The sequence below is a fragment of the Vigna umbellata genome, chromosome 1 (assembly GCF_029865625.1).
Source record: "Vigna umbellata cultivar VRB3 chromosome 1, Vumbellata_1.0, whole genome shotgun sequence".
Classification (NCBI taxonomy): domain Eukaryota; kingdom Viridiplantae; phylum Streptophyta; class Magnoliopsida; order Fabales; family Fabaceae; genus Vigna; species Vigna umbellata.
The window spans coordinates 24,464,024-24,481,147 of NC_142165.1; the positions used below are offsets into that span (position 1 = coordinate 24,464,024).

A 17,124-nucleotide genomic window follows, 5' to 3' on the forward strand; every position below is an offset into this window, starting at 1 on the left:
AATTTAATTCTGAGTTTTTTAATTTATTTTTATGGTATTAGTTTTTCTATGTTATTTGGATTAAAACATGACATATAATTGAATATGCAATTAATTTAACAATATTTATATGACGAGATCAATTTTTTGAACCACGTTTTATGTCATATTTTTATTCTTTTTATTTGATAATTTCATCATTTAATGCAGATGAAAATATTTGTTTTATTGTAATGTTCTCTTTCCACGTTTAATCAAATCCAGCAAAAGTAAACGAGATTAAGTTTGAAACTTCCAAGCTTGTCTTCTAATTATAAAAGAAATTGCTATTTTTAATTTTTAAATATTTAAACTCATCCACGTTCCCATAAATAGACTGGGTCAAGGAGATACTTAAAAAAAATACAAATAAAGTAAATTTAAATCGACCTAACCAAATGACTTTTCATTGAAATCCATAATTCTTCCAAAAACAACCTAATTTGATCATTGATCAAACTATGAGGAAATATAATCAATGTTATTTTCTTCATGGAATCCTTTGCCGAATTCTACCATTTATAGTTTTATCAAATACTGAAACACGTTGAACTATACATTAGCAATGTATATAATGTATTGAAGAAAGTGAAAGGGAGTGGGTGATAAAAGATACTGGGATATTGGAACCTATATGTTGAGTGAAAGCAATTTATTTTATTTTTTAATAATCCTTTTTTATAGTAGCATTAGTGATCCACATAATTAATTAAGGAGATTATGTCAAAAATATTGTTATTATTGCTTATTTAATATACTAAACGTTATATATATATATATATATATATATATTTATTGACTTGAATATGTAGGAGGGGTGGCTGATTGATTCTAAAGTCAAAGTCAACTTAGAAAATAAATAATTAAATCTATATATGTAATCTCACCCACCCCTTGATTTCATGAAATCCAAATTCTTATCATGTTGTCAAGTAAAAGTTATCATATTTAATTTGTCTTTGGTTTCATAGAAATTAAAAATTTGTTGTTATCATATTTGGAAGTGTACTTTTTTCATAAGTGATAGAGTCTTTTTATAAATATTCTTAAATGTTAAAAAGTGAAAGAAAATTTATTTACAAAATTTTTTATGTCACTATTAAGTCAGTAAAAATTTTATATATAAAAGTATAAGTATGAGTTTCAGTGTATTTTCCTCAAAAATATATATAAATATTTATAGAATCTCGAGGTTATATTATATATATATATATATATATATATATATATATATATATATATATATATTAGAAACAGTTAATAACTACTTAAAATATTACAAAACTGCCAAAAAAAATATAATAATGGATATTTAATAGGATGTACGCTCTTATCTATTTGGCCAGTACAAAAATAAATACTAATTATCCATTCTCCGTGAATGTTCTAGAAACTATATGATTAAGGATTAAACCTGGTTAATGCACCAAAACAGATGAAAGAGGTAGTTGAAAATCTCCTCATTTTCAGCTTTCCAAATAAACTTGCATGTGATCAAAACAAGAATATCACACTTTTCATTAACACTACTGTCAACCCAGCTTAGGCGTTTAGTATTCAGGATATCACATTTTAAATATTTTATTTAATAAGACAGTTTAAAATTTTTATATTTGTATAAAATAATTCAATTGAAAAATCATTTTAATATTAAATAACATTTAATAAGTCAAAATTATTAATTACTCAACGATGCCTTTCAGTTGAGTTGATATTTTTCAACCCAAAGTTGATAAAAAAAATCAATTAATTTCAATTTATATTATTATTTTAGTATTACTTGTAATAATTTCGGTACATATTTTTCTTAAACCTTTTCATTCAGTTGAAAAGTTCTCTACGTTGGTCAAAGTATTTTTTATCGATAATTAATATTTATTAATATGTTATTTTTCTGGAAAAGTTCCAAATAAACTACTTATACTACACTACCGTATACTTTTACTATTAAATTAATATTTAGTTTAGGATAATTCTAGCCTAGTTGGCTGAAAACTTCCCAACAGTAAAAATAATCTTGAATAAATTTGAACAAACATTAGCACCCATAGATATTGTTGATTAGAGAAATCTCTACAACATAAACACCAATAAAAAAACTCCTAAAAATACGAATAAAATATATAATCGATATGGATCAAATAAACCTTGTGATCAATAGGGTTGGGTAAAATAAACTAATCTGCACTTAATTATAGTTAACTGTACTGAATAATACTAAAAATTACTAATCCATTTTTACTAAAAAGTTAAATATACTGTTTTATAGTTTAATTTTTAAAACTGAACTGATTACGTTTTTAGTTCAGTTAACTATAAGAAAACTGTATCCCTCTCCTTTCCAATTATTTCTGAAACGTGACCCTGTTCTGGCTGGATGCGGCGTTGCCCACCATGATCTTGTTGGCAAAGGAGATCTCCAACGAAAACTCACAGTAATCCTACGGTGACCCAATCGCTGCCCACCGTTGTAGTCGAAAGAGAGCTTCAACGAAAACCCACGGTGACTCTGCCCTAGCCCTACCGTGACGCGCGGCCGCTGCCACCGTGACTCTGTCGACAAATGAGAGTTCCAACGGTGACCCTGCTCTGACCCTTGTCGTTGTTGATGTATCGAATGTCGAGGGGCCTGTCTTGTTCACTGCCATACCGACCGTCGAGGTAAGTAGTGATTCGATTATTGTGTTCGAGCTAGTCACTCTTTGCCTCTGCCTCTCCGTGTTGTCTCTACCTGTCTGTGCTGTCTCTGCCTCTATGTGCTGCCGCCTTACTCTGTATTTTCCTTAAACCTATGATTTATGAAATTTTAATGTTGTGGGGTTTCTTCTTTTCGCCATTTTTATTGTCCCTTTTCATTCTTTGTGCTTATTTTTCTGCTTGATTGATGAATTTAAGGTGTTTATGGTGCAGTATAATGTTGGTACTTCTTACTTTATGGATTGTGTCTCTTAACCCTAAGGAAAATAGTAAGAGTTCTTTGAATTTTCAACTGGTTAGTTATGTGAGACCCTTTTAGATATTACATGTGGCTGTTTGTTACCAAATCATCTCAGTCATCACATAACGATTCCTTCATTATAATCGTGTTCCTAAGAAGTTTGGTTGAGGCAAGCAGAAGAATCCTCTCGAACCTGCAGATTGGAGTGAAAAACAGGATAGCATGCCAGCTATTATTGTTCATGATTCTAATATTTTAGCTGATGCTTCTTCTTTTAATGATGTTGTTTTTGATGATTTGAATGTTATTTTTGCTTCCAATTTTGATAATGTTGATTCTGACTTTAGGCCTGTAGTTCAATATGGTTTCAATGATGTTGTTATATTCTTTTTCTCTATATCTTTTGTTCCAACACTTGCCTTTATAGTCTTTCTTCAACTTCATGCTTTGTTCATATTTTAAACATTTGCTCAAATAATGGTGATACTATAGAAGAACACTCCACGTAATTCCCATGTTTTTTTCTTCTTCTGTTGGAACAAGCTAGATCCTATTTAAAACGCAATTGACTGAGACATACAATATGTTTGAATTTTAATATATGTTGAACCCTTTTCATCTCAACTCATAAACTTTTGACAGCATACTGATATATTCATTTTCATGTAAAAGTGATTACAGCAACGTCTAACAGTAGGGAAAACCATTTTCACATAAACAAGAAAATAGTTAGAATTTTCAATATATATATATATAATTTTAGAATTTTGTTCTGTTTGAAAAGTTATAGACTAATTTGTTTATTTATATAGAGAGGTATATCTCTATATAAATTGAGTTTTGTTTTACTGTAGTCTCTTCTCTAGTGCTTTTATCTGAAACGTTTTGTTTTACTGTATATTGAGTTTGAAGGCAATTAAACTTTTGTGAGGACTGTTTTGGTTTTTAGATGATTGATGGCTTTTTTGGTTCACAATAATAGCTTATTTCATTCAGTTATGGAGAGAGCTTTTGAAGAATACGTGATTTTTAACCAAACATACTACAACTTGAATATCCACGTCTGTATTCACTTGTTATTCAATAACTTCGGGAAAAAAATTGAATTTTGTGCTGAGATTATTTTCTGTATTACAGTAAACTTTAGTTGTATGAAATCATTGATATTCCCAGTTTAGATTATCTTCCCACATTCTCATTATCTGGGAAGGGAGGCATATGGTACCTCATCATGTGGGTGTCTCTTTTCTCTTTCTTCAATTTTAATGTTTGACTAGTAATTTCAATTTGTAGCAGAAAACTAGCTCTGTCGTAATCCTTGATTTTGCTGGATTTTTAAATTGATTATGAGGGGTAATAAAAGTGTTTCAATATACAGGAAAAAAAATGTCTTTAAAATATGTCAGATCACGTTAAAATATGTTGTCAGCAATTTATCATATAGATATTGATCTTATTAAGCCTAGTGCTGACACTGCTATTATTGATTTCACTTACAATGCTCTTGATTTAGTTTATGCTATTGATCATATTGATATACTTGTTGCTGTTTTTGATCCAAATGTTTTTGCTGTTTCAGATCTTGCAATTGTTCAAGTGCTGTAACAACAATTGTTCAAGTGCTGTAATTGCACTGCTGTTGTTGCTGATTTTTCAAGTGCTGATTTTGCAATTATTTAATCGCAGGATTATTATTGGATACGAGACCATAATGACTCAGATCGACTTCATCCCGGCATTTTTATATAATGCAGGTTTTTGAAACCTATTTATTTTTCATGTAGAAAATTTTGAATTTTAAAATAGCTCGGAAGTATCTGATTTAATCAAGATTTGACTTATAAAATAAGTATACTGCATGCATTTGGAATGAAAAGTAGTGCTGTGCAACAGGATTAGTTTACTGAACTGCACTCTACTATGAGTAGACTAAAAACTAGTGCAGTTCAGTTCACCCTAACTATTTTTAGTTCAGTTTAGTTTAAGAGAACTGTTTTATAGTTAACTGCAAATTTTTATAGTATAGTGCAGTGCAGTATACTTTGCCCAGCCCTGATCAAAATGTGTAAGAGAACATATATGACTGACAATTTGAAATTCATAGTTTTTTTGGGAGAAATTTGAAGTTTACCATTTCTTAAAAAGCTTACTTAAATTTGATATATTTCCAAGTTTTTTTTATCTAATATAAGGAATATTTATTCCACTTATTTATTGAATCATATTACAGTCTATTAACAATTGTTTAGTTTATGACTTGCAATTGTTTATCGAATCATAACATATTTTAAAATAATTTAAGTTAAAATACTTTTTTTTTCATCAAAACTAAAAAAAACCCGTGTTCATAATTGGATGCACGTTACTGCAAAGAGCATCATTGACTCTATTTTCCAACTGATAGATGGACAGATTCGGTCCATTACATTATCCCAAAAATGAGGGTGCAAGAAAACAAAGAGGGAGTTTTTTTTAATATAAGAATGATAGTAATAATAATAATAATATAATTTATGATGTTTGGGTGGAAAAAAAATGTAAAGAAATTGTTTTCTCGCAGCCTCACTGAGCACTTCCCGCTTCTCCCTCTGTGAATTGCGGTTTCATTTGATGGTTTCAAACCCCCAAAAGTTACACACACAGAGACTAACATTTATTCAACACAAGCACCACTATAGTCAACCAAACCCATCCTCTTTGCTTTTCTGTTCAACTTCGGATCCGTACCGTAAGTTTTCTTTCTTCGTCTTCGCCGGCTGCGATGTGCGATTCCTTCATTTACCTGCTTCTTCTGTCATTTCGTTTTTCTATCATTAATTAGTTACTCTTCAATTGGTTAGGATATGGATATGGACATGGATTGTCGGGGAAGGATTATTCCCTCCGATTTCCTTTTTTTTTTTTTGTTTATACATCACAAATAAGTAAATCGTGTGTTGCTGCTCTGTGTGATCTCGTGATGTGTCGAATATTTTTCTCACTGCATCTTTGCAATTTTTTTAATCTCTGCTCTGGTTTAAAACTAGAACAATACCTATTTGTATAGCATTATTGTATTGGTGTGGTGTGGTGGTGGGTGGAGCTGCCATGGGAGTGAAATTGAGAGGTAAATTAGGGTTTTAAAATATGTTAAAAGAATTTTAAAATGTAAAAAATAAAAAAGTTAAAACAGAAAGATAATTTTGAAAATAAGATTGGTTGGTGAGGTGGAGGAAACAAGGATGGTGGTGAAGGAAGCAACTCGCTTATTTTACCAATGGTCATTCATGTGAAACACCAAAACTGTAACAATGCCATGCTAATTCTATTCTTTTCAATTTATGCTTTCAGGTTAGTTACCATTTGACTATAATTTCCATTTTGGCCTTTGATAATTCTTTAGGGTTTCGAATGAATTCGGTTTTTCTGCAAGAGGATAGTAAGCAATATTGGGCTTTTCATATGGAGAAATTGCTCTGTTGGTTGGAGCCACTGCTGCTCTGATTCTTACATCTGTTTATCATATAGAGGAATATTTTCCCACTGGCTGTTCTTGCATATGAATTTGTTTTTTGTCTAAACAGGGAAGAGTGCAAATTGTGCTTGCCATGGCCTTGTGCACGCACATCCATGATGACTTTCACAGAAGCCCAGATTTTGAGCAATGAAAAATGTTGGAGTGAAGGTGCTTTAACGAAGTTGAATCCTTCCCGGTGCTGGAATTGATATGACATTGTCCCATATGGCTTTTCAGTCATTTTTTTCAAAGTATAAAACCTTACCCTCTTTCTTTTGCACCCTTGTCCAACACAAACCCAATTACCACATTCATTCTTTCCCAAACCCTCAAGTCTTAGGGCCATCATTACCAGACCTTGTCAATGAGATATCCCGTGTACTCAGTGACCATCGATACCCTCACCATGATCTAGAACTCTCTCTCAAGCCATTTTCTCCACAAATATCCACTAATTTGGTCGAACAGGTCTTGAAAAGGTGCAAGAATCTTGGCTTCTCAGCCCATAGATTCTTTCTTTGGGCTAAATCAATTCCAGGTTTTCAACACAATGATGTGAGCTTCCACATTTTGGTGGAGATATTAGGAAGTTGCAAACAGTTTGCCATACTATGGGATTTTCTCATAGAAATGAGAGACTCTCGTTCATATGTAATCAACGGTGAGATTTTCTGGCTCATCTTCAAGGCATATAGCCGGGCTAATTTACCAGATGGTGCAATTCGGTCTTTCAATAGAATGGATGAGTTTGGAGTTATGCCAACTGTTCATGATTTGGATAAGTTGTTGTACTTTTTATGCAAAAGGAAGCATCTCCAGCAGGCTCAACAATTTTTTGACAAAGCTAAGAATCGTTTCTCTTTATCTGCTAAAACTTACAGCATTTTGTTAAGTGGATGGGGTGAGATTGGTGATTCAGATAAAGCCCGCGAACTGTTTGAAGCAATGCTTGAACAAGGATGTCCAGTGGATTTGCTTGCGTATAACAATTTGTTGGGCGCTCTTTGCAAAGGTGGTTGTGTGGATGAAGCTAAGAATGTTTTTCACGATATGTTGTCAAAAAGAGTTGAGCCAGATGCTTTTACTTATTCAATATTTATTCATTCGTATTGCAGTGCAAATGATGTGCAATCAGCTTTCAGGGTTCTTGATAAAATGAGAAGGTACAACCTTTTGCCTAACGTTTTTACATACAATTGTATTATAAAACGACTATGTAAGAATGAACTTGTGGAAGAAGCTTATCAATTGTTGGATGAAATGATTTCAAGAGGAGTTAAACCAGATATTTGGAGCTATAATGCAATACAAGCTTACCATTGTGATCATTGTGAGGTCAATAGGGCCCTGAGGTTAATGTTTAGAATGGAAAAAGATAAATGTCTTCCTGATCGCCATACATATAACATGGTCCTCAAATTGTTGATCAGGATAGGGAGGTTTGATAGGGTAGCTGAAGTTTGGGAGAACATGGTGGACAAAAATTTTTTTCCATCTGTCTCAACATATTCTGTCTTGATTCATGGTTTTTGTAAGAAGAAAGGAAAACTAGAGGAGGCATGTAAGTATTTTGAAATGATGATTGATGAAGGAATACCACCTTATGTTACTACTGTTGAGCTACTGAGGAATCGACTCTTGGGTTTAGGGCTTTTAGATCACATTGGAATACTGGTTGATAAAATGAGGCAGAGCACTTCCCATGCAATTCAAGAATTGGCAAATGTTATGATTGGTAATAGAGCAGCTCATAATACTTTGAGATGTGATGAGACAGATATAGAAAGTGACTGAGGAAGACAAAATAGTAAAGGAGAGATGGAGGAAGTGTGATGATGGAGGGAGCAACGCCCAAGTTTGTTTGACATTCTCTTTAAAAAATGTTAGACATTCGTTTGTCTTTTGTAATGTCAAAATATCACCTCTCTTGTATAAATAATGAATGGTGGTTTGGTCTGTTGCTATGAAATAAATGATTTTGATTTTTTTTCATCTCATGACACTTTTTAAAAGACGAAAATGCTCCTAATAGTTAATCAGTTCCCATTTCCGTGTCGGACCATGAAATCTTGCTTTTTAACTGCCACAAAGGTTGTAGTAGAATTATGTCGCTTTCTGTGTGTCCATGATTTCGGCTACGGGCAAGGAAAAATGTCAACAAACGTAGAGAATGATAGTGTAAACTCCAACTGCAACATGAATGAGAACAGAAGGATAAAATGAATTAAAATATCTGTGTACAGAGTGGGAAAAGGCAGAAACAAAGTATTAGGAGCAGAAACAGAATGGAGTCAACGCGAGAATTGGAAACAGAGAAAAGCGATTCAGAAGAAGCAGTGAGAGGTAAAGGAACATGGAAGCAAGCAGCTTTCCATGTTGCAACCACCATTGCCACCCCTGCTGCTTTTTCCCCTTTGCCCTTTGCTATTGCTTCTCTCGGTTGGCCTCTTGGTAATTTCTTATTTATTTATTCATTCCTGAATTGTTCTTAACGGAAATTTCATAATCAGACAATTTATAATTAAATTCTACAGTAGTGGCGTTTTGTCTCCACCAGGGTGCTGATCAAATTTTATATATTTTATTCATTTCAAATGAGGTCACTTTCGTATGTTTTGTTCGACTTATGTTGGATAATTAGTTAACTGGTTTTTTTTGGTGTTTCTCTCTATGAATGGTTTCAGGTGTGAGTAGTCTGGTGAGTGCAACACTAGCCACCTGGTACTCTAGCTTTTTGATCGCTTCTCTGTGGAAATGGAACGGGGAGAAGCACTTTACCTACAGACATCTGGCACATAGTATTTTCGGTTGGTTTTACTGCAAATAGTTTCCTTTTACCACCTTATCCTTATGTTAGTCCTATAATATGTACATGTTATTTAATTTCTCTGCTTGTGGCATTAATAGCTATGATCATTGTCAAATTCAATACTCTAATTTCTTGTTTATTGATTCCTGAAGGATTGTGGGGGTACTGGTCTATTGCCATTTTTCAGCAGGTAGCTTCTCTGGGAAATAACATTGCCATTCAAATTGCAGCTGGCAGCAGCCTTAAGGTTATGCATCTACCAGAGTTTAATTAACTTCAACTCTTTTTATACAAATCTTCTTATGGACAATAAAAACCATTTGTTTCCATTTTTGGGGATGTGGATATGTTCTTTTTATACAGGCAGTTTACAAGCACTATCATGATAATGGAACATTGACCCTGCAGCATTTTATTATTTTCTTTGGAATCTTTGAACTACTTCTCTCCCAGCTCCCGGATATTCACTCACTGAGATGGGTAAATGCACTCTGTACTTTCAGCACAATAGGCTTTGCTGGTACAACCATTGGTGTTACCATTTACAATGGTAAGCTGGTGATGGATCTTTTTCTTCTTGTCTGTCAAAGCCTCAACACCTGATTGATTCCTCCTCTTTATTTCACGGACATAAACTGTTTGAATATTTGATTTCCAACATGTCTTAGGGAAGAAGATTGATAGGACTTCAGTAAGTTATAGTTTGCACGGTAGCTCTGCTTCTAAGTTCTTCAAAGCCTTCAATGCGCTTGGGACCATTGCCTTTTCCCGCTTTTCATTCTCGCCAACTGGAGAGGCTTTTCAGGAGGGCAAAGGGACCTTTTTGAAGGAATTCTTCAGGCTGGTTCAACTATTGTGGAGAACCTTAGAACATACAAGCAACCCATATTTGTGTACATCCCAATGATGGGGGAACTCCGAGGTGGTGCATGGGTGGTTGTTGACAGTCAAATCAATTCAGACCACATTGAAATGTATGCTGATCGAACAGCTAAAGGTAATGTCCTTGAGCCAGAAGGAATGATTGAGATCAAATTCAGAACAAGGGAATTGTTAGAGTGTATGGGTAGACTGGATCAACAATTGATAACTCTGAAGGAAAAACTTCAGGAAGCCAAGAGTAACAGGGACCTTGCCGCCTTTGAATCCCTACAGCCGCAGATTAAATCCCGTGAAAAACAGCTTTTGCCTGTGTATACCCAGATAGCCACAAAGTTTGCTGAACTACATGATACTTCCTTAAGAATGGCTGCCAAGGGTGTAATTAGAGAAGTTCTGGACTGGCGTAACTCCCGAGCTGTCTTCTACCAGAGACTTCACCGAAGAATTGGAGAGCAGTCACTGATCAACAGTGTGAGAGATGCTGCTGGTGACCATTTGTCACATGCATCTGCAATGAACTTGCTCAAAGAATGGTATTTGAATTCTGATATTGCCAATAGTAAAGAAGATGCGTGGTTGGATGATGAAGCCTTCTTCAAATGGAAAAACAATCCTGCAAATTACGAGAATAAACTAAAGGAACTGCGTGTGCAGAAAGTGTTGCTTCAATTGACAAACATTGGTGACTCAGCTCTAGATTTGCAAGCTCTACCTCAGGGTCTTGCAGCCCTTTTAAGCAAGGTAAAGAACTTGAACTTTCCATTTCATTAGCTATGTCGTTACTATTTGTTTTCTTAAACTGTTTAGTTTATTATTTGCTTCATTATATCTTGGAAATTTTGGTGCAGTTGGAGCCATCGGGTCGTGGGAAGTTGACTGATGAACTTCGAAAGGTTCTTGGTTAGAGGAACCTGTATGTGTCTTATAAATGTAACGGATCCTATTGATTCCCTTGGCCAAGTTGTTGTCCCCAAGGGCCAAGTTGTGGAAAGAAGGCAGATCATATCCCTATTACTGAAGGAATCCGTTGCTTTAAAATGTAAATGACATTAGTCTTGGATTGATTATTAATTTATGCAGTTAGAGGATCAAAATCAGCATCGCCATGTTCCATCTATTTATTTGCTGGTTAATTAATTCTCTTCCTACATTTGAATAAAAATGTAATAACGTGTAACTTTTTTATTCTATGCATAACAATTTTGGGTGGTCGATATATGCTTTACATCAAGTTACAAAATACTCATCAAGCTATCAAGTTTTGTAACATCTGATTGTTCCATACAATTATGTTTGAGATGTAAAGGTCTGATTTTTACAAAGTTGAAATCAAGGTTATCAAATTCGAAAGTTTGCGTAAACTCGTGAGAGTCAAGTAAACTCGATTCGGAAACTCGACTCGTAGGAGTTTACAGATGAAAAAAAATTATATAAATAAGTTTTCAAAATTATATAATTTTAAATAAATAAAATCTATAGTTATATGGTTCATAAAAATAAATATTGTAAAACATAAATATTTGGATTATTGTCATTAATTTTGATGCATTTCATTAAATATATAACTTTCAAGTTCGCAGAATTGTTCTAAACTCGCGATTCTACATGATTTTACCGATTTCACAGTCGATTCTACCGAGTTTATGTAGAAAACGAGTTTACTTTCGAATTAACTCGGAAGCCATGTCTGAAAACGTAAACTCGTATATGAGTTTACGAGTTAACTCGAGAGTTTAATAACCATGATTGAAATTATGACAAAATTATTTAAGTAAAGGCTAAAACCATATATAACCCTGCGACCATTACCCCCCTCAGAATTTTGTTAATTCTAAAGCACCATCAATTCAAGTCTCTCATGATCAGTGGCCTAGTTCGTATATTCTTTCTAGCTTCAAATAACAGTCAGAGTATAAATCAATTTTTGGAGCAATTTTCTTACTAACATCAATCCCTTTAACAATTAATGTTCTTAATTTCACGTCATTGTGATTTTAGCAAAAGGGAGAAAAAAGGTTTACGAGCCCCTGCTACTTCTCATTTTCATGTTTGCAAAACGCTATAGTAGCAATTTTTTTTGCACAAAACAAATAAAAGACCTGAAAATTAAAAGTCTTACGCGAAGAACAAAAAACTTGGACATCAAATAAGACCTGGGCAAACAACAAGACCTCAAAAAGACAAGCATTTAATCGAAGAACCAAGTATTCAGTAAGCTTCACCCGCAATCGAGATTGTTAAATCTCTGGTCCTGGCTCCAAGGAATGAGGAGTTGTGTGCCCCAAGGGGAAAGGGGTTCACGCTTACCAATCTCTATTTGAGGGTGATGCATCCTTCTGAAATTTGAGCATGATACGTGCTCGGAATATGGTCAAACTCAAGCATGAAGAAACACAACAATTGAAGGAACACACCATTAATTGGAACCAATCAGGTACAGGCCAATAGTGCCTTGGTGCGTATGCATATCTTGTATATATTCTTCCCATTCTCCCATATTCTTCAGTTTTCGACATAAATGTTTCAATTTTTTTTTAAATTAACATTGAAACTAAATGATTTTTGGATACCATGAAATTAAGAACTTCGTAAATTGCGTTTGCGTATTTCCTATTTGCAGTTACAATGTTGCATCATATTTTTGGACAGTTCATTCAAAAGTTCTACAACTCAATTTAAAAATCATCCCAACCACACAAGGAGGGGCTCAAGTGATAATCAGTACGAGAAACATACAACAAAACTGATCATGGCTTGAAATCCATGGGAACTGTACTGAACCAGATTGAAGTTGGCGTCCTATACATGAGTGAGAAATGTAAAGGAAGCTAGCTAAAAATCACCACGTACGTATTGGGAGTCTTTCTATTTACCAATACAGAACTTGCCAAATATATTTGATAAAACCTCCTCCGATATATTTTCTCCACTTATTTGTCCAAGGGACAATGCAGCATCCCTCAAATCAATTGTCCAAAAATCAAGAGGCAGTTCCTCCTTTATTGATGATTGTAACCTTGCAAGTGCTTCCTTGGTCCGAACAAGTTGTTCACATTGTCTCTGCAACATCGTTATATCAGCAAACACAATCCAGATTCAAGACCTCCCCCCCAAAGAGAAGAAGCTTATTTTACTACTCTTTTTTGAGTATGTGGGTGCATGTGCAAGAATGTTGTCATGTAACAGAAGATCAACACTAGAGCCATTGCTTGGTTGGAGTGAAAATGGAATGGTAGAAAACAGAAAAGTCTTTGTTGAGTCCAGCAATATCGTTATTTACCATCAACCATTTTATTCTTAGCTAAGCATAATTTTGACCATTACTCCTTGTTCAAATTTACCAAATAAAGATACGTGGTCTCTAAGAGTCTATTCGTTCCTTCTCTTCCCATTCAAAAGGTTAAGAAAACTTTAAAGCTCCTACTAATTTGTAAGAAAGATGGAAAGCCAAAATGATAGTTTACCTGATTGACAGTCCATCTGCGACCCCCAGCAGGAATGCCTTCAAGACCCACAATCTGTAATACCGCCCTCTCTAAGTCTCGTAATCCTTGACCAGTAACAGCACATGTAAACACATGTTTGCTGAACATTTTATGACTCTGGAATCCTTTGTCCCATTCAGTCTCAGCACAAGGTTTACAATCTATCTTGTTGACCACAAGGATTACCGGGGTGGATGATCCAGTTGATCTCTGTCTTACAACAGAAAGGTTAAGTAAAGATTGCAGACTAATATGAAAATGCATCTTTTCTTTTCTCACCGCATGACAGAAAATAATAACAGGTACCAAGCTTAATACTAAAAGAAAAATGAAAGGTGTAATGCAATATTTATTATGTTTAAGAACAATATCCTGCAGAATGTAATTTTTAGAGATAACTACAGGATCTAAATGGTCTTATGTAATTGATCCCACCTAGCAGAAAAAAGTATTTTACCATTGTTGACTATAGGATACCAAAGCATTTAAGGCAGCCAGGTGTCTGTATGCCAATTTATCATGTCATATGATATTAAGAATATGTTTGTGGTAACATATATAGTTCGATGCTTCCCAGTTAGCATAGATATCTTGATACTACGTTTCTCTCAAATGTTAAATGATGCGACTATTTCTCCTTCAAATAAAATGTTTACGCTGCTATCTATATCAAAATAGTAATTAGATATAATGAATAAAACAAAGGAGAGAGGAGGAAAAAAATTATATGGTCAAACCTTGGTAGATTGAATCCTTTCGAGAAGTTTGGTGTCTTCCGATGTCCACCCTTCAACAGCACTCACTGTCATGATAATTACATCAGCACCCCTAGCAACTGCTTCAGACCGCTCTACGCCTAGTAGGAGAATAGAAATATAATTCCAGTACATCATGTGAAGTAATGATGTTAAGGTAAGTAGCATAACACTAGACGCATGCGAAAAAAGACATCTAATCCAACTATATAGCTAAGTCATCAGGTAAAGTCTATAGCCGTATTCTATCTAATTTTCACTAGATTTTATTAGTGTTTCATTTAAACTACACTTAAAGCAAGCAATAATTATTAGAAAGCTTGTATAAAATTACTTTGAGCTGACTATATTTAACTTATCCAAAAAAGAAAGAAGATGCTACAAAAACAAAGGAAAATTACAGATATCCTGAACTTAAAGGAGAAAAGAAAGAAAGCCGCACCAATCTTTTCCACAATGTCATCAGTTTCCCTGATGCCTGCTGTATCAAGAAGGGTGATAGGAATACCACTGACACTGATGCTTACTTCAATCACATCACGAGTGGTTCCAGCAATTTCAGTAACTATTGCCCTCTCACTCTGCATGCTACAAGAAGATCATGCTCAATAAGTTAAACAATCACAATGCTTTACACACACAGACATACATACATACATACATATACATATACTTATTATGTGTGAGTTCTTCCGCTTAAAGATAAATTATGGACTTGAGACGCAGATTAAGTACAAAAATACTTCGAGAATGATTTAAGTTGGCCAACACCAAGGTTGACATCTATAGAAGAGATTCAACAATAAATATCAAATTTAAGTTTTCGAATAACCAAAATGACAATGACATACTTTGCTCCATGCATTCAGAAGGCTTGACTTGCCAACATTCGGACGGCCAACAATAGCTATCTGAAAGATTTTCATATTAGGATAAAAAATAGGAACAGCAACAGTCATCCTCATATTCACATAGAAATAGAATGACAAATTAATGTTGTATCACAAAGTAATTTAAGCCTAATCAACTTTATAAAACCAGCTGGTAAAGTGAGGATTATCCCACTTATATAATTTGTTCATTTCTTAAAAGTTTATGTGAAATTTCCAGCACACTTTTATGCCAAAAAATTTGACATCTCAAGTGTTGCAATAAATATTTGAGTGAACCAATAGCATGTAACAGAATAGGTCTAATAAACTTTATTAGGATACTATTTGTTTCCATCTACTAAAACTAATGCCAAAACATAACATGTGATTGGGGACAATCCTTACTTTACAAATGGGTTGTATAGGTTTGAGTTAGGTCAAAACCATTTTGTAAGAGAAGAAACAAACTTATGTACCTAATACAGCATATTATGCGATGTGTTCCAAACCAGAAAAAAAATCAGAAAACCTTAAGAATCTGAATACACTGTTCCAAACCATACCTGTAATCCAGACTGCAGAAGCTTGTCATAGTTTGCTGTCTCCAATGCATTCTCAACGTCTCGTGACATGTCATGGATTTTATCCATAACCAAATTCAAATCCAGAGGCGGCATCTCATCATCGAAGTCTAAACGTGCTTCAATCTCAGTAAGCAACTCAATGCACTGACTCCGCAAAGATCGAACAAGAGAAGAAAAGCCACCCTGTCAACAGACGCAACCAGCCAAGTCTTACACCAAACATGATGACGATGATACAGTAAAACACGGAAACAGCGTCGAGTTAAACATACCTGAATTCCTTGCAGTGCAGCATCCGCAGCAGCCACAGATTTGGCGGCGATTAATCTTGCAACATTTTCGGCTTGTGAAAGGTCCAAACGCCCGTTAAGAAAAGCGCGAAGAGTAAACTCGCCTAAAAGAAGTAGACACTAATGAGCAATTTGGATTGGTTGTCGTGCGAGGGTTAAAAGAGCATTAAGTTTATTCAGAGTAACAGAGACGCACCTGGTTGAGCAAGCGTTGCTCCGGCTTCCAAACAAGTCCTTAGGACGCGGCGCAGACACACTTCGCTCCCGTGACACTGAAGCTCCACCACATCTTCGCGCGTGTACGACCTCGGAGCCAGCATCGGCACCACCAAGACCTCGTCGATGACGTTGCCATCGGAGTCCAAGACGGCACCGTATTCGACGACGTGGGTGGTGGGCCGCCACGAGTTCCGGGCGGGCCGGAACACCCGACCCGCAATAGACACTGCTTCAGGGCCCGAAAGCCGAACGATTCCAACAGCAGCAGGTGGCCCCCCCCAAGGAAGTTACGATGGCCGCAATTGTGGTCCCACTCCCAACAACCTCGTCGACACACTCTCCCGCTGTCAACCGCTCGTCTTTCTTCACTACTAACTTGTAACTGTCTGAACCTGCTCGGTATTTAACGGTTCTAGAGGTTTTGGAGGGAATAAGATAGTGCCACGTGACGCCACAACTCAAACGCAATGCCAAAGGAAGGCGCGGCGGTGGAGCGAAGGTGGCGCACGTGTTAATGTGACGGAGCACAGTGCGGAGAGCACCCATTGATCCAGTTTCAGTTTCTGTCTGGCTGAAGCTTACTCTTCTCCATCTATCTATCGAGGCACCACCGCACCTTTCTCCATCCATCTCCCCTTTACTATTTTGCCCTTAAAGTAAAATTTTATTTTTAGCGTTATTTTTTAATTTTACCCATTCACAACCTATTCCACTAATAACTTATTCTAGTTCCCCGTACATGAGTAAAATATTTTTTTTTTATTTTAACATTATAT

At 35.1% G+C, this 17,124-nt stretch overlaps 2 protein-coding genes and 2 pseudogenes across 10 annotated transcripts; 3 read left to right on the plus strand and 1 right to left on the minus strand.

Annotated features, from left to right (window-relative positions):
* Nucleotides 1–2,321: 2,321 nt before the first annotated feature.
* On the plus strand, nucleotides 2,322–8,444 carry LOC148204969 (pentatricopeptide repeat-containing protein At1g52640, mitochondrial pseudogene; annotated as a pseudogene). Of its 7 annotated transcripts, none has more exons than XR_015782771.1 (3): nucleotides 2,322–2,679; nucleotides 4,536–5,684; nucleotides 6,520–8,444. The product of XR_015782771.1 is annotated as a pentatricopeptide repeat-containing protein At1g52640, mitochondrial pseudogene, transcript variant X1 (transcript). The 7 variants fall into 7 exon arrangements; XR_015782772.1 differs by having other exon boundaries at nucleotides 4,536–4,710; nucleotides 5,517–8,444; XR_015782773.1 differs by having other exon boundaries at nucleotides 4,536–4,710.
* On the plus strand, nucleotides 7,325–10,304 carry LOC148204970 (GABA transporter 1-like). 2 transcript variants are annotated; one of them, XM_088101388.1, is made up of 7 exons: nucleotides 7,325–7,464; nucleotides 7,568–7,615; nucleotides 8,696–8,903; nucleotides 9,137–9,259; nucleotides 9,414–9,508; nucleotides 9,625–9,811; nucleotides 9,930–10,304. In XM_088101388.1, the coding sequence occupies exons 3-7, from the start codon at nucleotides 8,738–8,740 to the stop codon at nucleotides 10,166–10,168; spliced, it is 810 nt and encodes a 269-aa protein (XP_087957514.1). In that variant the 5' UTR covers nucleotides 7,325–7,464; nucleotides 7,568–7,615; nucleotides 8,696–8,737; the 3' UTR covers nucleotides 10,169–10,304. The 2 variants fall into 2 exon arrangements, with proteins under 2 accessions (XP_087957514.1, XP_087957513.1); XM_088101387.1 differs by lacking the exons at nucleotides 7,325–7,464; nucleotides 7,568–7,615 and having other exon boundaries at nucleotides 8,598–8,903.
* Nucleotides 10,168–11,048, plus strand: LOC148204971 (acetyl-CoA carboxylase 1 pseudogene; annotated as a pseudogene).
* A 1,669-nt stretch (nucleotides 11,049–12,717) lies between these two features.
* On the minus strand, nucleotides 12,718–16,951 carry LOC124833998 (uncharacterized). The gene is given in 9 exon segments (XM_088101406.1): nucleotides 12,718–13,203; nucleotides 13,608–13,838; nucleotides 14,366–14,484; nucleotides 14,826–14,964; nucleotides 15,235–15,294; nucleotides 15,819–16,022; nucleotides 16,112–16,233; nucleotides 16,326–16,626; nucleotides 16,628–16,951. Coding segments are annotated over 9 exon segments (1,638 nt in total). The 5' UTR covers nucleotides 16,895–16,951; the 3' UTR covers nucleotides 12,718–13,008.
* Between the last annotated feature and the right edge of the window lie 173 nt (nucleotides 16,952–17,124).